Consider the following 17,460-nt stretch of genomic DNA (forward strand, 5'->3'; position numbering starts at 1 on the left):
TATTGATCTGTACACTAGGTCTAGAGTTATTGACCTGTTGACTTCCTAAGCTATGATTCCAGAGAGAGCAATGATGCAGAGGGGATTAATAATGTAATTTCCATCCAAAGTAATTTGGTGATGATTTCCTTTATATGTCTATGATAATGCAGGGCATATTATGTATGGTATTATGTTTTAATAAGTGCATCTGTTCCTTATTTCATTTATGCAAAACGACTTGAGTTCACAACCATCTGCCATTACCAAACTTCGCAGATAGGTTGCATTTGGGGCAAGGAAGAAACCTGTTGCTTTGAGGCTCAAAGGGTCATGTTTCTTGGTCACAAGGACTGAAAGAATTATATCATTTCCATACAGTAACCCCACTTGCATTCCAGATATATTGATCAAATCGTTGTAAATGGTTTTCATGTGAGATAAGAAAGACCCCTCATTGATTATTTTGGAGTCAAAAGGTGAAGATCACAGTGACACTTAACAGAAAAATTGTTTCTTTAAGATATCTGGAGTTCTTTGTCACCTACTTTGACCAAACTTTGTGGATGACTTGCTTTGGAGACAAAGAAGACACTTCATTTGGTGGTCATAATCTCAAAGGTCAAGGTCACAAATTAAGAAGTTAAAACAATTTCCAAAAAAATAAGTGTTCTACCACAGTCTTAGACTAAACTTTGTATGTGGCTTGCATTTGACACAAGGAAGATACCTATTGATTTGGGAGATAATTAGAGGTCAGGGTCAAGATTGACTCCAAGAGAGTAAACGGTTTCCACAAAACATCAGTCCTATGTTTCAAACTATGACCCCTCGGCTGACTGAGGTCATGGGTTCGATCCCTAGCCAAGTCATACCAAAGACTTAAAAAAAACGGTACTAACAGCTTCCTCGCTTGGTGCTCAGCATTATTAAGAGGTTAGTGTTAGGACTGGTCGCCCTGGTGGCAGGATAATGTGACTTGGTGGGACATCATGCTACATGTCTGCAGCATGATGCCCCAGTGCTAGATATCACTATAAACTGCCACATTGCAGACATCATAATGATATGACTGAAAATTTTTAAAGCTATGTTAAAAATCCAAGTCCCACACACACACAAGCAATGACCAAACTTTGTCATTGTATTTCATTTGTGGCAGGAAAGGCATCTGTTGAATTCGTGTCACTAATGTAGATCAGAGGTCATTGAGACTGAGAGTATATATTTTTTCCAGTAACACAAATCAAGTTTTGTGTTTTCGTTGACCAAATTTTGTTGTTGGCTTGCGTTTAAGACCAGTAAGATGCCTATTGCTTTTGGATGCAAAGGGTCACGCATTGGAGAAATGAAGGAGGATAAAATAAGTATACTAATAGAACTACAGTGTGGCATGTGTTTAATGCATCATTTATTCTTGGGTTTCTTTTCTTCGAATTTATCTCAGCCATTATTGTTATGAAGTAATCTTCATTGGACACACTGACAAAACATTTCAATCATAATTATTTGTACTAAAACTAGAATGTTGAGCACTTAAACTGTGGGATACATATAGTTCTAATCAATGATTTACACAAGTATTGAATTTGCAGACTAAGACCGTACTTTTAATTGCTTTACTTATACTATCAGTGGCTCTGTGTGTCCAGGTGGTCTACGGCATTTGTCTCTACAGCTCACTTACACATCTCTTTTTGTGAGTTCAGTTCTTGGCTTGACCAACATGAATGGCATTTGGGGGTGGCAAGTGGGGCGACTGCCCCAGGCCCCGCTCTTGAGAGAGCCCCCGCTTCAGGCCTAAGGTCGTCCTTATGAGTTTGTCAAGCTATATTCTCTGGTAAATTGGAAACGCTGATACAGGCTGCACGTAATGCACGAAATGTTATTATTTCAATTTTAAAAAAAACATTGTCCACAAACAGGATTTTTTTTATGAATAATGAAAAAACTAAATTTGTGTGCCAAATCGCGAAGGTTGATCTAGTCTAGACATAATCGGTGTTTGCAGTAGCATACCAATCGAGATACCATTACTCTGGTCCCGTGCGGTCATGGATGGCCCTAGGCCCAATGTACTCCTAACGCCCTCTCTGTTGACCAACATGGATATCTGAGAAAGCCTGCCAGTAGCTTCCCATAGATTGGTGCTTTTTCCCAGGGTCTTTTCAGATTTTTTTTTCACTGAATATACTGGCCACCATGTATAGACACATTAGTATACTTATGTGCTGAGAAATGGCGTTTAATACTCTGCAAAACCAAACCAGTCGTATACTATCCATGCCAGATTATTGAAAACCATTGGCATTTCTTCCAAGTATTATCCCAACTTGTTCATGGATGTAGAATTGGCCCAATTTGCCCCTATTGACATTGTAAAAGACAACAAATGGTGGGAATAACTGCAGGTGCTTCGGGGTTAGCATACAGTTTCATGGATGCAGCATTGAATCCTACAATCAGATCAGTCTGGGTGTGCTACTGTGGAGTTGACAAGGCACTTGACTGAAATTGCCATAGTATTATATAACCTACTGGTATTTTCATTGCTGTGCTGTAGAACACCAAACCAATCTTGTCTGAATACATTTGTTGTTTTTGTTTTTTTTACAGAGGAATTTAAATTTGTCACTAATACGTTTGCTAATAGCAATCAGTGAAGGAAATGGAATTTTTATATTTAATGCATGGTTTAAGTTAAAATCAGCAATAAATCCAAAATTCATTCCAGTGATCAATCCATAAATTCATTCCAGTGATCAGTCCATAAATTCATTCCAGTGATCAATCCATAAATTCATTCCAGTAATCAATCCATAAATTCATTCCAGTGATCAATCCTTAAATTCATTCCAGTGATCAATCCATACATTCATTCCAGTGATCAATCCTTAAATTCATTCCAGTGATCAATCCATAAATTCATTCCAGTGATCAATCCATAAATTCATTCCAGTGATCGATCCATAAATTCATTCCAGTGATGACACAATGTACCCTAGATTGTAGTACATGCATTACTGGCACTGTGTCAAATGAGGTTATACATTATGAATTGGTCAAGTAATAAGCTGCATTGATATGAGTACTCATAGACCATGACAAGGATACAAATACATTACCTGTCATTTATTGCAGGGTGTAATAATATGCCATTGATCTCAGTCTGTTAGCAGCCCAAAAAGCATTCTAGAGCAAATTAAAAATATCCATTACAATACTTTGTACCACCTTGATCCATAAGCTGTTTCATTTTAATTCAGCTTAATTGTCAGAAGTTGGAAGCTTTTGCAGCATAGGGTTCATAAGATTTGAACCTGATGTGCCCTAGATCAAACATTTTTTCCATTAATACATGTAGTTATCTAAATAGTCACAATAATTTTAGTAGATTCATACTTGACACATATAAACTGATAAATATTTTGGGGATCATCTAGCTGAACATCTCCCCTCCCCCCACCCTGATATAACTTTACAAGAAATGTTCAACAATTTAAGTTTACCTCTACAAAGTACAGGTATGGTATTATACTACAGGTGTAGGACAGAACTTCACAAGACAAAAAGTCACAATTAGAATTGATACTATTATGATTGTTATTTAGGGGAGAGTGTGTGCATCAGACACAAAGTCACAATTAGAATTGTTACTGTTACGAGTTGTATGTAGGACTGAATGTAACAGGACAAAAATCACAATTTCAATTTTACCGTTATGACTTATGTATAGAACAGAGTGTCAAAGGACAAAAAGTCAAAATTTGAATTTTATTGTTACAAGTTATATGTAGGACCAGGACCAAAAAAAATCACTATTTGAATTTTACTATTATGAGTTACATGTTGGACAATAAGTCAGATGACACAAATCACACTTTGAATTTTGTAATGTTGCACCTGCTGCTGGTATCCACACAGATGAAAGGATATACATATGTACACCCTCACTGACTCACGTCAACCATTATTTCTTCCTTTGTCCTAGGCAACAGTGCCGAGACGGTTCATAGTACCTATCACCAGGGGAGGGGATGTGGAGACAAACATTTGTTGTATGTTCTTGGTTAAATTTTAGCATTTAGCTTTTTTTGTTTTTTGCACACTTTATATAATTACTGATTGATCTAAAATCATAATTGATGATAATTGGTGAGGGAATGCACATTGAGTTCTTTATTATCTATAGTTGGATACCTTGAAAACTTGTCTACCTCTGTATTTCTGAACACACTGCAATATATACCAAAGTATATAGCAATTCAGTTAGGGAGACATGATGTTAAATAGCAAGGACCTGGGACTTTTTAAAAACAATTTCTGTTTGTTAATAGCTGGAAAAAATATCTTACTCTGATACAGTATATTATATCCATTCTATTAATTTAAAAGAAAATAATTATCCTACAATAAAAAAGAATATCTTGGCTCCCAAAAAAAATCACAGATACCCCAATGGTCAGTACATTAAATCAGATGGTTGCTATGTTTATGTTAATTGTTTTTGAAGTTGTAATCCAGAAACTTTAACTAAATAACTAAAGTGTGGTGATTAAGCTGAAAACGTTATGATAATAATTGAATGTGTTGACACAGAAGCCTTCAATTTACTTGGCTATACTGTGGTGGCATTAGGTAGGGAAACTGAGTAGGATGCCAACACCCAGGCAAGATGTTTATCAGAGTAAGCAAGTAAACATAAAACATATTTACTAAACAAACAAGAAAATATTTAGTGCACTTGAGAAATTACCTAAAATTTGAACAGAAAAAAGCAGCTCTTCTGAAAATCTTTGATTTTTGGTATTACAAAGAAATACAAGTACTTAAACATTTACATATGCTGGTAAATAACTGAAACAAAATGACATTTTGGAATTGTTTTTGATTTGTCTTTTTAATCCCGATTTTTTTCAAAAGTTGGATTTGGCCCAATAATCTTCGTTAACATCTCATTCAGCCACCATGTTGGCATATGTGATATGTATCAAACGTGATTAAAGGTTCATAAATATATTTACATCTATACTATTGAAAATTAATTTGATACAAATACAACTTTGTAAAAAAATATTGTTTTAATTATTTTGTCATGAAAAATGAAAACATTCAGTAAATCACTAAATTCATAAAAAGGTTAATTAGGAGTTTCCATACATTACTGATAGAAAATACCATAGAACCTGTATGGAGAAAAAGTGCTGTAGTATGTAACACTGAAAAAATTACTACAGGTAATACAAAATGCATGTAATACTCTCATCATAAAAGTAGGCCACAGTGACCTATATTTCACACTTCACTGACTTTGTTTCAATTGTTTGGTTTCAGTTTTATTTCTCAAGCTCTTTTATGCCAGAATCATCAAATTTTTTGATTATATGCATCTGTATTGGTATGACATCCTTACCACAAAGTGAGGTCAATGTGACCAATGTTTCACATTTTACCGTCATAGCTAAGTTTTTGCATTTAGCTGAGAACCAAACTGGTTTTAACACCATATACCAAGATTGTAAAATTTGGTTAGGGGATGCGTTTTCATGAGTACTACAGAAGTATGCCACTGTGACCCATATATTCTGCATCTCTGACTGTCATTAAATTTTGTGTTGGAAGTTTATTTTACAAACTCTCATGGTAGACTTATTAAATTAGATAACCCTATGCATCTCTGTTAGGACAAGACCGTTATGACAAAAGAAGCCAATTGTGACCTACAACACATTTTGCTGTGATAGATTATTTTGCATTCAGCTTCTAACAAAATAAGATTTTTGCATCCTGTATGCATACTGTTATGCCTGATTTACATGAACTTGTTGAGGTAATGTATCTTGATGTGTACTTCATCCTCATAAAAAAAACTAGGTCATTGTGATGCATATTTCATCCTTCACAGAGGTGGGTTCATTTTCATGCACAGTTGATGCCAGAATCTTCAAACTAGGCGATTGTATGCACCTGTCTGTTGGTAACATACCTTTTAAACAAATAAAGATCACTACAGCATAATGCATTGTACTGTCTTATGGGTTGCCAGTAGCTTTCCATGAGTCAGTGATTCTTACAGGGGGTTTTCTGGGGTCTCCTGGCTGCCATATATAGCCTTTCTTGCACTGAGAAATTGTGTTAAACTCCAAAACAACCATTTTACTGGCTTTATGATAAGTGTTTCCATTTAGGCCTTGGCTAGATTTTTTTTTTTATCAGCTCTATAGTTACTGTTATACTTGGAATCATGCAACCTGGCATGACTATGCACCATAAAAAGGGCACCGAGTGGCCGAGTGGTCTAAAGCGCTCACCGTTACGGATCACTGCCATCTCACCTCTTTCTGCATGGGTTCGAGTCTAGGATTCGGCCAATGTGGGTATGTGAGAAAGCTTGCCAGTAGCTTCTCGTGGGTTGGTGGTTCTACTCTGGGTTTTCCAGGGTTCTTCCTCCACCATTAATACTGGCCGCCATGCATAGCCTATTGTGTGCTGAAAAATGGCGTTAAACCCAACAACAACAACAACAACAGCACCATAAAAATAGTTCATTGTGATCCATATTTTGCATTTCACTGACTTTGTTTCAGTTTGATGTTATTAATTTTCAAAATTTAGTCATTAAACTTGGTGTTAGTACTACACACCCTTACCAGCAATGGACACTGTCATATTACATTTTACTGGTTTGTGTTTTTGCTGTTAGTTCATGGACTGTATGTTTTAGATATGCTGCATGTATGTACATACAATCTGATCTAGAATCATGAATCTTGGGGTATAGATATGCTGCTTGTATGTACATACAATCTGATCTAGAATCATGAATCGTGGGGTATAGATATGCTGCTTGTATGTACATACAATCTGATCTAGAATCATGAATCTTGGGGTATAGATATGCTGCTTGTATGTACATACAATCTGATCTAGAATCATGAATCTTGGGATATAGATATGCTGTCTGTATGTACATACAGTCTGATCTAGAATCATGAATCTTGGGATATAGATAATCTGTCTGTATGTCCATACAATCTGATCTAGAATCATGAATCTTGGGATATAGATATGCTGTCTGTATGTACATACAATCTGATCTAGAATCATGAATCTTGGGGTATAGATATGCTGCTTGTATGTACATACAATCTGATCTAGAATCATGAATCGTGGGGTATAGATATGCTGCCTGTATGTACATACAATCTGATCTAGAATCATGAATCTTGGGGTATAAATATGCTGCATGTATGTACATACAGTCTGATCTAGAATCATGAATCTTGGGATATAGATATGCTGTCTGTATGTACATACAGTCTGATCTAGAATCATGAATCTTGGGATATAGATAATCTGTCTGTATGTCCATACAATCTGATCTAGAATCATGAATCTTGGGATATAGATATGCTGTCTGTATGTACATACAATCTGATCTAGAATCATGAATCTTGGGGTAGAGAATGCTGCTTGTATGTACATACAATCTGATCTAGAATCATGAATCTTGGGATATAGATATGCTGCATGTATGTACATACAATCTGATCTAGAATCATGAATCTTGGGATATAGATAATCTGTCTGTATGTCCATACAATCTGATCTAGAATCATGAATCTTGGGATATAGATATGCTGTCTGTATGTACATACAATCTGATCTAGAATCATGAATCTTGGGGTAGAGATATGCTGCTTGTATGTACATACAATCTGATCTAGAATCATGAATCTTGGGATATAGATATGCTGTCTGTATGTACATACAATCTGAACTAGAATCATGAATCTTGGGATATAGATATGCTGCATGTATGTACATACAATCTGATCTAGAATCATGAATCTTGGGATATAGATATGCTGTCTGTATGTCCATACAATCTGATCTAGAATCATGAATCTTGGGATATAGATATGCTGTCTGTATGTTCATACAATCTGATCTAGAATCATGAATCTTGGGGTATAAATATGCTGCATGTATGTACATACAATCTGATCTAGAATCATTAATCTTGGGGTATAAATATGCTGCATGTCTGTACATACAATCTGATCTAGAATCATGAATCATGGGGTACATATACATCTTAGTGAGTACTGTTTGTTGATTTCGGTAGTACATGTAAATCATTTTCAACCATATTTTATGCTTCATTGACCTCAGTTTTGTCTCTGATATTCAATTCTCAGGTACTGTTCATGCCATAATCATGTAATTGATAATAACTTGCATCTCTGTTAACCCAACACCCTTAGGACAAAAGAGTCTCCTCATAACCTACCATATATGCTTGCTTATAAGATGACTCATACTGCATATTTAATATCATAATTAGAATCATGAAATTTGGTGATTGATACATTATGATACATTTTACATCATTGTTCTAAAATGAGGTCTCTGACCTGTATTTCATGCTTCAGTCACTTTGTTGAAATTTGTGTTTAAAAGTTCATTGTTTTTTGTTTATGTTCCCATCATAACACTTGATGACCGGATGTATCTCTATTAGTACTATACCCAACCAATGAAAGTAATTGTTACCTACATTTTATGCTTTACTAACATAGATTAAGAATTTGTCACTATGATCACATTGATTCATCAGTGCTAGACCCATAAGCATCCTTGCTTACTCAGAAGGCCCTTCCTTCCCAAAGCATTGGAATTAGGATAATATTCACTGGTCAACTTTCCATATTAAGGACTGTACATTGTATTTGGTGGTTGGATGCACAAAACTTTCCATATTAAGGACTATATATATTAAAATTTTATTGTCTTTTGTTTTTGTTCCCATGGTCAGTCAATGTACCTCTTAAATAGCTCATGTTCGTCCATCAGTGATACTGAATTTTGTCAATCCAAGTAAGGACTTATTCCAAACGCTAACTTAGTAAGCTAGGCATCACACACTTTCTTACACTTAGCTACTGTCCTATCCGAACTATCAATTCTAGCAGCTTTAGCACTCTTCTGCATCTCATTACAATCTTCGTAAGTTTGCAGTTTAACCCCAAAATACTTATCCAAATTTACGAATGGCATTTTGTCTAAGTCTCATCATGTCTTGATTCTCGTGCACTACTTATTCCGATACATTCGGAAATGACCACAATAACGAAAGCTAAAGTTGTTTATTTGATGTACTTTTATAAATGACCACATGTACATCTCTGGGTCTTTCTGACTCTGAATTCAGTCACTGTAAATATCAGTACCTTGTCCACCCGGCCGCCAGTCAAAGCCTTTGAACTTGCCGCCCAGCTATTGCATCATGTTCTTTTTTATGTACTCTTATAATTGCAACATGTATGTACATCAAGGGTCTTTCAGTCACTGAATTCTGTCATTGTAAATATCTGCACAGCTAACTGATCAACACATTTTCCTACAAAACAGGTGGCTGAAGCAGAACTGGCAAGTCATTGAATTTTGCCACACACCTATTACATGCGTACGGAGGACTCCCGCCTCAGTGATTTTCTGTGTCCCAGATCAAAAATTGGCATCCAAATACGCATTATTAAGCATTTCCGAGATCTCTACAAAGTTAGGACTATACATTGTATATGGTGGTTAGTTACACAAAACAGGTTAACTGTATATTGTACATGGTAAATGAGTATAGGTGTTAGATGATGAGTGCTTTTCATGCAGGTCATGCCTGTTATTGTCAATCAAGGTAATTATTGATGCATGAACTGTGTTTGTACTGCTGGTAATGTCACTACAAGGTTACTCATTAGGAGGATTTTAAAACATGATGGTGTACCAAAAATGTAGCATCCACAAGATTGTTTATGATCCATTGCTGATGCCCTATTTACAGGAGACCAATACAGACTTACTCCTTGACAAACAATTAAATGGATAAAAATAAGTGTTCTTAATCTCAAATGTCGATTTCAGGATGACTAGATGATTATTGATAATTGTTAAGTAAATTGGATAATAGCATTCATTATTGTTGATGTAATTGATGAGTTGGCTGTCCATCTAGGCAAGAAAAGGACAATTGATGAAGTTTGAAGCTCTAATGCAGGGATTTAAAATTTTATAAAAGTCGGCTTTCCCAGGCATGTGAAAATTGAAATGATTTTTTGTTATTCAAACTAAATCTCCATTCTAACCCTTCATTGATTACATATCTACATGTATTATTTACGTATATATTTATTTGGTAACTTTAATTATCAGTATATGGTGTTGGGGTACCAAAAAGACAAAGAAAACAAAAGTTTAAATAAAAAATGTGATTTCGTTAAAATATTTCATATTTTATTCTGTCTTATTTTTCTTGCTCTTGTTGGGATATTATGTTTGGGGCAAGCTGAGATTTCCCAGAAGAAAGTTCAATTTTTCCATAACACTTGACGTTTTAAAAATTTATTAATCTCTGCTCAAGGTCTGTGACTTTCACCCAGTAAAGTTGGGCTTCTAGGGGTATATAATGATAATAGCAGATTTTAAGAACAATGTTTTTAAAGATGATAATAAGGTTTAATAATAATGTAAAAAAGAACAATAATTTCTTGGATATTTTATGAGCTTAGTATAGTGCCTTTGCTTTGATAATATAGAATTTCTTTGTTTTTGTTTTTTAATCGTTCTTTGCTTGTCATGCAAGTTAGGTAGGAGAGTGGGTGGGTAGGTTGGTTAGAAGGTATGTTGGTGGCTTCACAATGTCAGCACAATACTGGCTATCAATTGCCAGTTACAAATTCAAAATTTAAAGTTATGATTGATTCAAAGTTCTGACATAATTATGATTGCAAAAAAAATCTTTAGTTAGAAAAAGCTATATAATTGTCAATTACACACTGGTTTTCAAAAACAATTGTAATATTAACCTAAATAAAATGACAGTTAATAATTCCTAAAAAAGCCCTTTTCCTTCTAAACACTGGTTTTCCAGCTGCTGTCAAAATAAATTGCTTAGAAGAGTTACTAGTGCGCATATAAAATAATCAGAATGGGTTTGGTATGACCATGAAGCAAGCAACTCCTTGGCCAAAGCTGCATCATACCAGGTTAGGTTTTGCACCAACCTTTTACAAAGAAAGCTTTTCTAATGTTTTGTATATTCCAGACCTGAAAGATGCCATATTTTGCAATCAATAAAATATCCTATCCTCTATCCTTTCCATCAATGATCATCACTCTGTTGGAAGACTGCCAGTATTGAAAAACTGTGGATGCTTTATAATCAAAGAAAAAGTATCCTTAAAAATAACAATACCAGTCATGGTATGTTCTAGAACTGAAAATCAAGGGGGAAATTCCCACCTCCATTTGTAAATAAAAGGCAAAAATTTTCTATATATACGAGTGATTTAATGGAGAAATATCATTGGGGCTTCAAAATGTAATTTCGGATTTTTGTGCATGCTGTTGATTTTTTAGCACAAATGTTGAGAAATAAGTATGAATTTCACACTTGTCCTAGAATAAAATATCCTGACCAGTGATGAGACACTTGTAAATAAGTGACAACCAAATTCTAAATTTTATAAGTCAAATAGGGGCCAGATGGGCTCAGTGATTAGCATGCCAGAAAAACCCTTCCATCTAACCATTTATGATCAGCTGTGATGATGCTCCACTTTGCTGTAACTGCTTCCTACCAAGTAAACTGCTTATTTTGCTGTAAAACACAGAACCAGACCAAACTGTTTATGGTGCTATAAAACAGAACCAGACCAAACTGTTCATGTGCTGTAAACACAGAACCAGACCAAACTGTTTATGGTGCTGTAAAACACAGAACCAGACCAAACTGTTTATGTTGCTGTAAAACACAGAACCAGACCAAACTGTTTATGGTGCTGTAAAACACAGAACCAGACCAAACTGTTTATGTTGCTGTAAAACACAGAACCAGACCAAACTGTTCATGTGCTGTAAACACAGAACCAGACCAAACTGTTTATGGTGCTGTAAAACACAGAACCAGACCAAACTGTTTATGTTGCTGTAAAACACAGAACCAGACCAAACTGTTTATGGTGCTGTAAAACACAGAACCAAACCAAATTGTCTATGTTGCTGTAAAACAGAGAGCCAAACCAAATTGTTTATGTTGCTGTAAAACACAGAACCAGACCAAACTGTTTATGGTGCTGTAAAACACAGAACCAGACTAAACTGTTTATGTTGCTGTAAAACACAGAACCAGACCAAATTATAAACCAGAATACAAGTAAAATTTACTTTTTACTTATGGTTGTGGTTAATGATGTCATCATATATCACTGTCTTGATTGGTAGGGTGTCAGACACATAATCCAAGGGCTCAGGTTTGATACCCATCCCAGCCAACCTGGGTTGGCTGCTTTGATGAAAGGTATTTATCTCCCTTATCTTTATTACAATATACCCAATAATGTGTTAAACGCGCTCTTAAAATTAATAAAGGAACCATTCATTGGCAATACATACATACCTACATTCATACATACATACATACATACATACATACATGTACATACACACACACACACACACACACACACACACACACATAACATACATGCATGCATACATACATCTGAGATGCTCTCTCGTTTATTTATAGGTCAATTATAAGTGATAGAAAATAGAAGGATTATGATTTTACATGCAAATTAGGCATTTCACTTATTAATGAAGTATATGTCACATATAAGTGAAATGTGAGCCACAAATATATACACTAATGGTCATTTATTAGTGATAGGTGAATTAGGCATTTCACTTATAAGTGAAATGTAAGTCATTGACTTACTACTCTTGTACATGAAATAAAAGTGAACTCCTGCTAATTTCAATGAATTTAGGCTTTAATAAAGCTGCTTAATCCCTTCACTCAACTACCTGATAGGAGGTTCAATTCAGTTTTTCATGTCACCCATGCCAGGGTTTAGACCGCCAACAAAAGATCACCAGAGGCTTCTGTCCTGTGCCTTCCCCTCGAGCTGACTCCACGTGTGACCCATCTTAGTGATGTCTGCCTCGAGGTTGCATTGCCAGGTGTTTCTTGGTAGCCCCCTTGTTAGTAGGTGGCTTATGTAGGGTGTGTCCTATCCAACCTCACCTTCTCTTCTTGATATCGTCCTCTTTCGGAAGCTGGGAGGTTCTCTGCCACAGGTTGGTGTTGCTGATGGTGTCTGGCCAGCCGATCTGGAGAATTTGTTGATGAAGGTCTGAACTCTCTTTACAGTTGACTTGGTGGTTCTTCAGGTCTCTGCTCCATACAGTAGGATTGACTTCACATTGGAGTTAAACAGTATGATCTTGGTAGTCAAGAAAATTTCTTCGGAGCTCCAGATACTCTTGAGCTGTATGAAATCTGCTGTCACTTTTCCGATCCTTGCCTTGATGTCTACATCTGTGCCACCCTGCTGGTTGATAATGCTGCCCAGATACGTGAAGGACTCCACCTCTTACAGTGTGACTGGGTTATTGCTGACATAATTGATCTCGAAGATTTTGGTCTTGTCTTTGTGGATGTTGAGGCTAACCTGTGCTGATGTGGCTGCCAGTACATCGGTCTTGTCCTGCATTTGCTGCTGACTATGGGACAAGAGTGCTAGGTCATCGGCAAAGTCCAGGTCCTCAAGTTGACTCCACAATGTCTATTGGATCCCATTTCTCTGCCCATTGGTAGACGTCTTCATAATCCAGTTGATGGCAAGAAGGAAGAGAAATGGTGACAGCAAGCAGCCTTGCCTCACGCCAGTCTACACTAGGAAATTGTCTGTGTGCTGTCCAGCATGAATGACTCTGCAGGACATTCCGTTATAAGTGCTCTTGGTCAGGTTCACCAGCTTGGTTGGGATGCCATAGTGGCAAAGAAGTTTCCAGAGTGTCTCTCTATCCGCAGTGTCAAATGCCTTCTCATAATCATCAAAGTTGATGTAGAGCTAAGAATTCTACTCCAACGATTGCTTGACTATGGTGCGAAGAGTAGCTATTTGGTCCATACATGATGTGTTCTGCCAGAAGCCTGCTTGGTCATCTCGTAACTGTGGGTCGACGGCCTCCTTCATCCTCTCCAAGAGGACCCGGTTGAAGACTTTCCCTGGTACTGACAAGTTGGAGCAGTCACTGATGTTGCCTTTCTTTGGAATCTTGATGAGGTGTCCATCCTTCCAGTCTGTATTTCTTCTTCCTCCCAGATGTTCTCAAAGAAAGGGTATAGCATTTCCATTGAAGCCTCTAGGTCTGCTCTGAGGGCTTATGCTGGGATGTCATCAGGTCCAGCTGCCTTGCCATTCTTCAGCTGGGTGATGGCTTTCTTGATCTCATTTCTGGTGGGATTGTCGCAGCTTATGGGGAGATCTGCCTTAGCTGGGTGGATTTCTGGAGGATTAAGTGGTGCTGGCCTGTTCAAGAGTTCTTCACAATGTTCTGCCCATCTATTCATTTGGTGTTCTGTACTTGCTATGGTCTTTCCCTGCTTGTCATTTACAGGTCTTTCTGTTTTTATGTACTTGTTGGACAGCTTCTTGGTGATGTCGTTCAGCTTATTCATGTTCCCACTTCCAGCCACTTTTTCTGCCTCTGCTGCCAGTCCTTCAAGGTAGTTTCTCATCTATCTTGATGCTTCTTTTCACTTCTCTGTGGGCATCAGTGTACTCCTTTTTTTGTACCTTTTTTTATAGTTCTTGTCCTACTGCTATTTACTGCTGCTTTCTTCTGTTTCCGCTCCTGGATTTTGCGCCATGTTTCTGCTGAAATTCATTCTTTCTTCTGATGCTTCATGGGGCCTAGTAGTTCTTGGCATTTTGATTTTACTGCCTCCTTAACTCTCTGTCATCTGTTGTTCACATTGTCTTCGTCATCTTCAAGAAGCTCTTGTATCACTTGGTACTTGATGTTAAGCATCAGTCTGTATTCTTTTCTTTTTGCATCTTTCAACAGGCTGATGTGATTCTTTGTTTTCTTCTCTTTTGTGCCCATCCAGTTCTTCTTGAGCTTAAGTTTCAGCCATGTGACAGCTAAGTGGTGGTCAGATGCCACATCTGCTCCCCTCTTCACCCTCACATCTTGCAGGGATCTTCTGCACTTCTTGGCTTTTGCAGATGTAGTCACCTAATTTTCTGTCACATGGTCTTATGATATCTATGTGTTCTTGTGGATTTTCTTGTGGGGAAAGATGGTACCCCAGATGACCAGGTTGTTCAGTGCACAAAGGTCTGCAAATCTCTCTCCGTTTTCGTTCATCTCACCCAGGCTGTGGATCCCCATGGCTTGTTCATACCCTGTGTTGTCTGACCCAACTTTGGCTCTGAAGTTACCCATGAGGATGTTGATGTCTTTGTCTGGGAAGTCCTCTACAATGTTCTGTTGTTTGTTGTAAAACTGCTCCTTATCTTTTTCTTTGCCGTCATTTGTTGGACCGTAGCATTGTATGACGTTCATCTTTATTTTCACCTCCTTGGCCCTAAACGTTGCTTTGAGGATTCTGGGCCCATGTGGCTCCCATCCTATCAGTGCATTATATGCTTGCTTCAACAGTATGAGCCCCACCCCCTGTGTATCAGGCACATTATCTTCCTCATGTCCTGAATACAGTAGCATCTCTCCTGTCACCAGTCTTCTTTGTCCAGATTGAATCCATCTTGTCTCGCTAATGCCCATAGGGATAGGTTGTAGTTCCTTATCTCTGCTGCTACCTGTGCTGTTTTTCCTGCCTCATGCATTGTCCTCACATTCCATGTTGCAATGTTAATTATCCTGTTTGATAGAAGGGTGGTCTGCTTTATGGCCTCTGCAGGCTCACGGCTTTCACCACATAGCGTCATCCAGAAGAAGACCCTTCCTCCCTCAGGCTTTCAGTTTCTGGTTTTTCTTCTATTAGCATTTTTGTAGCAAGTTGGGTTTTACAAATAGGAAGTAAATAAAGTCATAAGTTTTATAGAATGTATACATTGTCAGTTTGTAAAATTTCCTACACATTAGCCTGCTGCTTTGAGCCACCATGTTTGAAACAGCTTGCTAAGCATCAAATTGTTGGCCAAAATAACACAAATAAGTGATAACCATGAAGATATTTTATTCCCCAAGTAATAAATACAGGTTTTTCTTTCAAGCATACATTTAGGGCCAAATTGGTCATCGTGAAGTAGGCCTCTACAGGTTTTGAATCAGTTGGTACTGAATTTTTCTTTTAGAATCTGATGGTCTTTCTACTTAAGCTGGTCAATGAAGGCTGTTACAGATTCAGTTGTCAGCATGTGAAGCCATGGGTATTTATATTAGAGCAAATAAAGCTTGAAAGGCACAAAGTGTAAAAAGTATAAGTAACAAAACCCTGTAGAACAAGAAGTCATAACATTATTATTGTTGCGGACCTGAGTGGTTTAAATTCCAGAAACAGGTGTGACCAAGTTGAAATTATGTTCACCACAGAAATAATTCAGGCTCCAAATGGATGTAATATTTTATGATTTGGTCCCATTTTAGTATCAGATTTGTGTTGAGTACTTGTGTAAAAAAAAGTATGCAAAAATAATTGATAATTGATGCATGATAGATATTAAGCAGTGTTGAACATTTGTTATGGCTAGAAAATGCAAAGATTTATTCTCCAAGTGTGAATCTCCTTGGCCAAATGATGAGTAAGTTGTCCTAGTTTTCTGCAGCACAACCAGTATTTACCAGGATAGGACAAAGTGGGTTTCCTAAGCTCAGCATTATAACTCCCACCATGTTCCTCTGGCCTCAAATTTAAATCCCAAATTGATTAATCTAGATTATCCAGGTTACCGATTTTTCAAACACAATTATTGATTCCCACAGCGTTTTATTGTGCTGTTATGTTTTTTTTATTATACAGAAGAACCTAGCTACAACATGGTAGTTTGGGTTAAAAACTGCTGAGTTATGATGGCACCCAGCAGTTTCATATTTTGCATAGGGTTAGATTTTTAAAGAAAAAGAACTTCCCTGGTTTTCTTTGCTGCTTATACTAGCTATTTAAGACCTTGTATATCTTAGGTATTATTAAAAGTACTTTTATTTCCTTTTATTTTGGTGTTCAACTGTTGTGTGTAATATGGGAAATAGATTATATAGCTTGTGCACCTCTGACAAATCTTTTTTGAGCACATGGGAGCAGCCATTTTAGTTAGCTTTATGCTTTGATCAAGTACAGTTTCCATAAATTATCCAATGAAATTTTAACCACGATACCTGAAAGTAACATGTAGGCATACCAACATTCTCTCCAATATGCGTGTTGCAAATATAAACAACTTTACCTTACACTTGTCACTCTCTCAGAACTTTATATCTGTAGAGCGCCCCCTATGTACTGAACTGTAGCATAATGAAAACCATCAAAAAAACTTGATGAAGACGTGGGGAGGTGGGGTATAAACAAAATGTTGATCAAAGATATAGTAATTTTACTGCCTACTAATTCATATTAGAGTCAAAATTGAGATGGGTCCATTCTTGGTGAAAATTTAGCATCGATTATAA

The 17,460-nt window shown here is 36.8% G+C and overlaps 2 protein-coding genes across 4 annotated transcripts in view; one reads left to right on the top strand and one right to left on the bottom strand.

Moving 5' to 3' along the window:
• LOC149785136 (potassium voltage-gated channel subfamily A member 1-like) overlaps nucleotides 1-17,460 on the top strand; it is a 106,641-nt gene that overhangs the window by 79,126 nt on the left and 10,055 nt on the right. The window lies entirely within an intron of this gene.
• On the bottom strand, nucleotides 15,097-15,615 carry LOC149785137 (protein CFDP2-like). The gene has a single exon (XM_089931278.1). The coding sequence runs from the start codon at nucleotides 15,613-15,615 to the stop codon at nucleotides 15,097-15,099; it is 519 nt and encodes a 172-aa protein (XP_089787404.1).

Source organism: Sinohyriopsis cumingii, chromosome 13 (genome assembly GCF_028554795.1).
Source record: "Sinohyriopsis cumingii isolate HCF-2022 chromosome 13, ASM2855479v2, whole genome shotgun sequence".
Taxonomy (NCBI): Eukaryota; Metazoa; Mollusca; class Bivalvia; order Unionida; family Unionidae; genus Sinohyriopsis; species Sinohyriopsis cumingii.